General features: G+C 49.4%; 2 protein-coding genes and 1 pseudogene across 2 annotated transcripts; 1 reads left to right on the top strand and 2 right to left on the bottom strand.

Annotated features, from left to right (window-relative positions):
- Positions 1–163: 163 nt before the first annotated feature.
- Positions 164–3238, bottom strand: LOC131289300 (integrator complex subunit 4). Its single transcript, XM_058318527.1, has 4 exons — positions 3188–3238; positions 2369–3126; positions 697–2302; positions 164–631 (listed from the first exon to the last, which is right to left on the bottom strand). The coding sequence occupies exons 1-4, from the start codon at positions 3236–3238 to the stop codon at positions 221–223; spliced, it is 2826 nt and encodes a 941-aa protein (XP_058174510.1). The 3' UTR covers positions 164–220.
- A 194-nt stretch (positions 3239–3432) lies between these two features.
- On the top strand, positions 3433–4595 carry LOC131286922 (charged multivesicular body protein 2a). Its single transcript, XM_058315933.1, has 2 exons — positions 3433–4066; positions 4149–4595. The coding sequence occupies exons 1-2, from the start codon at positions 3515–3517 to the stop codon at positions 4299–4301; spliced, it is 705 nt and encodes a 234-aa protein (XP_058171916.1). The 5' UTR covers positions 3433–3514; the 3' UTR covers positions 4302–4595.
- Positions 4596–4716: 121 nt separating this feature from the next.
- On the bottom strand, positions 4717–6109 carry LOC131289172 (uncharacterized; annotated as a pseudogene).
- Between the last annotated feature and the right edge of the window lie 264 nt (positions 6110–6373).

Genomic DNA, 6373 nt, shown 5'->3' with positions numbered 1-6373 from the left:
CAATTTTTACGTCACTAAGGACAATACTAAAGCAAAAAAAAAAGAGTGTGCCTAGTAGTGATGGTGGAAGAGAGATCGTGTTACTAGCAAAAAATAAAATAACAGCGTTGAAAAAGAAGGAACCGACGTTCACGTCGGTGGAAATAAAACTATATTATTAAAAGATCTACAATATTTAGAAGAAGTTTTATTTTAGGTACAATGTTTTAACGTTACACACTTACAATCCCCTCTTGACCGGCTTGGGAGCAAAGTGCACCTTCACCGGTTTACAAAGCTCCAGCTCGTTGTTTGGTTTCACCGCGAGGCAGATCGTTATCTCGACGGTCGAGGCTTCCGTCCATACGCCGTGCGAAAGCAAAACCTTCGTCCGGAGACGCCACTGCGATTCACTTTCACCCTCCTCCGTCATAACCTTCTTGAGGTCACGCTTACGCGGCACGATGATGTGCACGTTCTGATCCGGATACTTGATTTTGAGGCGCAGATCTTGCCGCTGGCTTTGCTGAAGGTTCTCCAACTCCGCCACGAAGGGTACGGCCGCAATCAGCCCTGCCGTTACCTTGATCACGTTATCGGCGCTGTAGGACGATTCTGTCGGTTCAATAATGCGTGCCTTGCACATTTTGATCTGCAAATGGAAGGCAAAAGTAGGCGGTGATGGAAGAAGAAAAAGCGTGCTTTCATGTTACTTACATTAGTATTAATCTGCGGAATAACAACAGGTGCGGCCGTTTGAACGATGGGAAGGATTTCCCGGTACACACGACCCGGCTTCGGATCGCCAACGGTGGCCAGCTTGATCAGAATGGCGGTAGTAAATGTGTCCGCAATGAGTTTCGTGTTCTCCTGCAGAAAGCTACTCGTATCGCTCGCAATGTGGAGGAGCAACTGGCACGGTCCAAGGGCGCTCTGCGAGCGATCCTTCACGATCAGCACCAAATTGAGGGCACTGGCTCGCAGGCACATCTGTTTCACGAGCAGCTGATCGTCGTTGGTCAGGTTGGAGAACAGGTTTTGCAGCATGAGACACTTTTTGATCAGCTGCAAAAGACACTCCTTGATGGGGGCTTTTATCGAAAGCCCTGTGGCGGCCAATTGAAGTTGTTCCATCTGCAACTGTGCTCCGAAAAAGACCGAAGTAAAGTTAGCAGTTCCAGAGAATGCGGGATCGATCTCGGCGAGTCGATCGAGATCGTCCTGGGCCGCTTTTAGAAGGGCCTGTCGTGCCTGAGGTGCAGAATACGCCCGCTGTATGTTACTCAACAGCGTCTCGAGGAACTGCCTCGATCCGGTTGAGCCGGTCAAGTTGAGTTCTTTCGCGTCCCCTCCCATATCGAGCCGAGGGACAAAGTTTGGCATCGTATCACGCAGATATGCGTAATGTTTGATTGTTGTTTCTGGGAAGAGACTCAGCATCGCGGGAAGGTGTTGGGCGGCATTGAACAGCATGATCAGCACACACACGTACGCCGGATCTTCCACATCACGTTCGGCACTGTCGAAGAATGGATGATCCTGCAGTTGTTGCGGTGTGATTGACATACAAAGCTCCGGGTGTTTCTGACCAACGCGCTGCATGCATCCAAACGTCGAAAGGCGATCTTCCGGGTACTTCAGTAGGACATCGAGTACCTTCTGAACGACGAGCGTCAGACAGGCCTTCGTAGACACTTTGCAAGCGCCGAGCATCAGATGGAGTCCCTCTCGGACCTCCACCGAGTAGTCCTCCAGTGAGCTGAGCATCGTCTCAAGCTGATCTTCGCGCAGAATAATATGCCTCGAAATGGCGGTCAAGCTGTAGATCGCTCGAAGGCGCACTTCCTCGATTTCGTCGTTAAACATATCGACGAGAAAATCGAGTGACGTTACCGCAAACAGAGGATTCCTCAGCGCGAGCTTACACATCGAGTTAACGGAAGCCGTGCGTACCTCAAGAAACTCGTCCTCCAAACCTTGCACCAACGCTCCGCAAGCACCCGACGCCATGAGCGACACCGAGTCGGCACTGACGACTTCCTTCGGGGCATCATCGGCCCACTTTTTTCCGCTCGACCATTCGCCGCTCGCAAAGTGAGCCGCACTGCGTTCGTGTAGACTCCGCTTCTTGCGCATGTTGCTCATGAGCTTTTTGTCCAGCGTCTGGTGGAGAAACTCGTCGCTTACCATCGTCATGCCACCGAGCAGTTCCGCCGCTTGGGTGCGAATGTTCATCGAGAGGTCACAGATTGCGGAGCAAACCTTTCCGAATGCGTCATCGATCAGCCGGACCTCTTGTTCAGAGTCTTGTACTTTGATCATTCTGAAACAAAAGCGAAACCTCTGGAGTAAGATAAGTTCTTACTGATAAAGCTCTTGTTGTACTCACTCCTCTGGATGTCGTACTCCAAGCTCGTACACCATATTTAATGCTTCCTTTCGAACGCACTCGTAATCGTCCGTGAGTGAAACGCACGCTCGTGGATAGAGAGATGGCGGCAAGTGTACACCCCGCAGCCCGAGGGTAAGCATCGAACGGAACGCCTGTGCGCGAACCCGAGCATCCGGAGAATCGGTATACTTTCCGATCAGTTCCAGGCTTTCCTTTTCCGCGTCGGAAACGAGGACAAACACCCCGAGCAAGAGGATCGCGTGTCGCTGGACATTGTGGCTGGCAGAGAACAGTTTCACCTTGGCGAAGAAAACCATCTTGTTGATGTACGACACCGAAGGAGTGAACGATTTTCCGATTTTCTCCAGCACGTTCAAACCCTGCGAAATCACCTTGGCCGATTTTTCCGTCTTCAGCAGCTTGATCACCTCGTCGATCAGCTGCTGACCATCCATGCCGGTTTCGGTTGCCAGGTCAGCGAACAGCGAAAGAATCTTCACCCGAACGGCCGATTCCGGTTCGCGCTGAAAGTGTTCGGCGAGTTTGGTGATCGCTTCCGGAAACTCATTTTCGTCGAAGTGCATCGAGTCGGTAATTTTAAGCAAGATCTGCAGCGCCTCATTGCTCGACGCTTCTTCTAGCAAGTTCACGTAGGACAGGATGGACGTAAGTGTTCCATTCGGATTACAGGCATTTCGGCGAATCCTTTTGTAAAGCCGGTGAGTTGGAATCTGGGGAAGTATCGTCCCAGTATCCTATCGGAGAAGAGACGTTCCATTAACATGCTGAGCTCATTCTTCATTTATTTATGCTTACCGGTATGGATATTGATACTTCTGCGATGGATCTTTTCATTGTCACTGCCATAAATCTGCGAAAAACGAGGAAAAAACCAACAATTTTGCAATAAACAACGCAATTCTGCTTGTTTATTTACGATCCGGTTTGCTATCGTTTGACAGCTTGCCGTCACGACCATTGAATGTCAAACGAACGTCACCTGATATTGCATCCCTTTTGTATGACTCATCGAGTCACAACAAAGTAGTTATAAAAACAACACCACGAACGGACCATCGCAGCGAATTAGTGTTTGGTAGTGTTTTTCACTAGTTTTCTCGTTGAATTCAAGAAGAATAAATCATGGAGTGGCTTTTCGGAAAGCGAATGACGCCGGACGAGATGATGCGCAAGAACCAGCGGGCGCTCAATAAAGCGATGCGAGATTTGGATCGGGAAAAGATGAAAATGGAACAGCAGGAGAAGAAAATCATTGCCGACATCAAGAAGCTGGCGAAGGAAAACCAGATGGACGCGGTGAAAATCATGGCCAAAGACCTCGTCCGGACGCGTCGGTACGTGAAGAAGTTCATGCTGATGAAGGCCAACATTCAGGCCGTTTCGCTGAAAATTCAAACACTGAAATCACAGAACGCGATGGGTGAAGCCATGAAGGGCGTCACGAAAGCGATGACCAACATGAACCGCCAGCTGAACCTGCCACAGATACAGAAGATCCTGCACGAGTTCGAAAAGCAGTCGGAGATTATGGACATGAAGGAAGAAATGATCAACGACGCCATGGATGATGCGATGGAGGACGAAGGCGATGAGGAGGAAACCGATGCCATTGTGTCGCAAGTGTTGGACGAATTGGGCCTGCAGCTGAACGATCAGCTGGCGGGGCTGCCTCAGGTGCTTATCATGTTGATGGCTTCGCTTGAAACTTTTTTAGTTCGGGATTTTAACCTTCTTTTTTATTATTCCCTTTCCTTAGGCGTCTGGTTCGTTGTCGGTAGCCGGAGCAAAAACTCCTCAAGCAGCGGCCGTTGGAGCGGCCGGCGGAACCGGTGGAGGCGGTGCAGGATCACCCGTATCGGATGCCGACGCAGATCTTCAGGCTCGCCTGGATAATCTCAGAAGAGAATAATAGTCGTAGAGCGTAGGAGAACCAGCTGCCTAATACTTCGCATGCCTGGCGTGTTGAAACCCACTATTTTTTTCTTATCTCAAGCAGAGTCCAATGATTTGTATGAAGCTTGCAAGAGGATCCGCGTTATTCAGGCTTGAAAAGGACGAGTTTTTGAGAGTGTGTTTTTATTTCGTTAAATTATAAGTTGTAACACTATTAATGCTTCGAATTTGTGAACAAAAACAATGCATGGATGTAAATATGGAAAATAAACGATTCGTACCATTTGGCAATCTTTGTCAAATAGTATAAAGTAAATTTCGATGGCTCCAATGAAAATAACGTACACAGGGAAAAAATATTGATATCGTGGTCGTGATCGACCGAAAATTGTATTTATATAATTCTTTTCAACTATATTTGGGATTGTCATCTAATGCACGTACATTGAGCGCCTGTCCTTAAGGACTTCGGGTACAGTGAAGGTGTCGTACAGATAAGACGAGGGTTCGTTGTACAAATTGTGACCCGGTGTTGCGGTCTGCAAACCGACGAGAGGACCCCGTTCTCCAAAGCTCGTCAGTTGTATCTCGTTCAGGAGACCTTCGACCGTACCGTGTAGACTGATGGCCGATGCAGGCTGATGTTGCTGTTGCTGCTGCTGAGGGAGATGTCCCGTCGGGGAGGATCCTATCAGCGAGACGTTGGTCTGTTGCTGCTGCTGCTGGAGATGGGGTATTTGTACTTCGCGGCTTGGCGGCGTAGTAATCGGCCAGATCGTAGTTGGTGCTATCGAAGTTAAAGCAGTCTACCGTCGATTCGTACGTGGCACTTGGGTCGCTGATGTCGGGCGCAAGTGGAACGGGCGACTCGAGTGCATTCGTGTCGTTCGACCAGACAATTCCATGCTCCGGCGATTCGTGTAACACAGTGAGGGTGTAGATCTGACCATCGGCCGAGTTCGGTGCTGGAGGAGGGTCTGCAGCGGTCGTGGAAGCTGCCGGCTGCGGAAGACTGTCGTACGTTGGCCATTAGGGCGTCATTCCAATGACTTAAGAGTGCAGTCGTTGGTTCATCCCGTCCGTACGTGAAGGTCCCCAAATCTGAGAAGCGATGAAGAGATTGTTAAAGGTTAGAGAGAAGTGTTGGTCAAGAGTTGTATGCGACTGGGTACAAAACAATAACACTCCGAGGCTCAAGGAGACGCCGAACGAAGTGTCCTCAACGAGATGTAAAATATGGAAGGTCGAAACCTTCTGGTTGTGTTCTAGCGATCGCTTCGTATATCTTGTTGCACTACATCATCGCTCTTAGAGGAAGCATCTGTAGATCACATCCATTTTACGTCCCTGGGAACATCATGGGCTCCTTCGGTGGCATCTTCAACATGAAGGTCAGCCTGGGAAATAACGGGTCCAACACCCACACCCACGGATATACGGAGAAGTGCAATTTGTGCAAACGAAACTATTTATCCAGATCGGGTAAGGTACGAACACCAGACTGGACCTAACTGTGTTACCGTTTCAGACGTGCATGATCCAAAAGATCGCTTCCTCAGCCTAAGCCACGAGATTACCTGATCGAATCCTTGCAGGGGGTTGTTTGCTTGATGCAAGCTGAAGTGGATAATGAAGTGCAGCCTTACTCCGGGATACTCCAAACGATCCCGCCAAAAGTCGATCATCTAACGGGTGATGGCCACCTCCATCCCTACCTCAACCTCCGCCGATGGGATTGAGTGGATCGATAAGTTCCCACTTGATGGCATTTTCTCCGCTGGTCATCAGCCCGAGCGCGGACCTCGTTTTCGGATCCGTTAACATTTTTATGCGGGCGGGTGGGATGGAAGAAGCTGCCAAAGAAAGACGAGATGAGATTAGTATTGCCATGAAACATTACCCATTTGTTCGATGGCGGCTTGGTTGCGTCCTAACGTAGGCTAACTGAAGAGGAAAAGTGTTTCTAACCGACACCAGTCTTCGTCGTTGTCGAGAAGGGATGCAAAATAAAAGAAGAGAAAACTAAAAAGACACCTAACGGCACTCAAGCACATCGGCACATGGTGGACACTCGTCGTTAGTTGGCGT

The sequence above is a fragment of the Anopheles ziemanni genome, chromosome 3 (assembly GCF_943734765.1).
Source record: "Anopheles ziemanni chromosome 3, idAnoZiCoDA_A2_x.2, whole genome shotgun sequence".
NCBI lineage: Eukaryota > Metazoa > Arthropoda > Insecta > Diptera > Culicidae > Anopheles > Anopheles ziemanni.
The sequence above is the reverse complement of the archived record's forward strand: the minus strand, read 5'-3'. Positions and strand labels throughout refer to the sequence as shown.

What these genes read in the sequence shown, in the direction of transcription:
- LOC131289300 (XM_058318527.1), bottom strand. Translation starts at nt 3,238, where the DNA reads ATGGCAGTGACAATGAAAAGATCCATCGCAGAAGTATCAATATCCATA. An exon ending in AAGTATCAATATCCATACCG is followed by an intron (nt 3,127 to 3,187) that starts GTAAGCATAAAT and finishes CTTCTCCGATAG; the next exon opens with GATACTGGGACGATACTTCC. An exon ending in TTCCGCAGATTAATACTAAT is followed by an intron (nt 632 to 696) that starts GTAAGTAACATG and finishes TTCCATTTGCAG; the next exon opens with ATCAAAATGTGCAAGGCACG.
- LOC131286922 (XM_058315933.1), top strand. Translation starts at nt 3,515, where the DNA reads ATGGAGTGGCTTTTCGGAAAGCGAATGACGCCGGACGAGATGATGCGC. An exon ending in AGCTGGCGGGGCTGCCTCAG is followed by an intron (nt 4,067 to 4,148) that starts GTGCTTATCATG and finishes CCCTTTCCTTAG; the next exon opens with GCGTCTGGTTCGTTGTCGGT.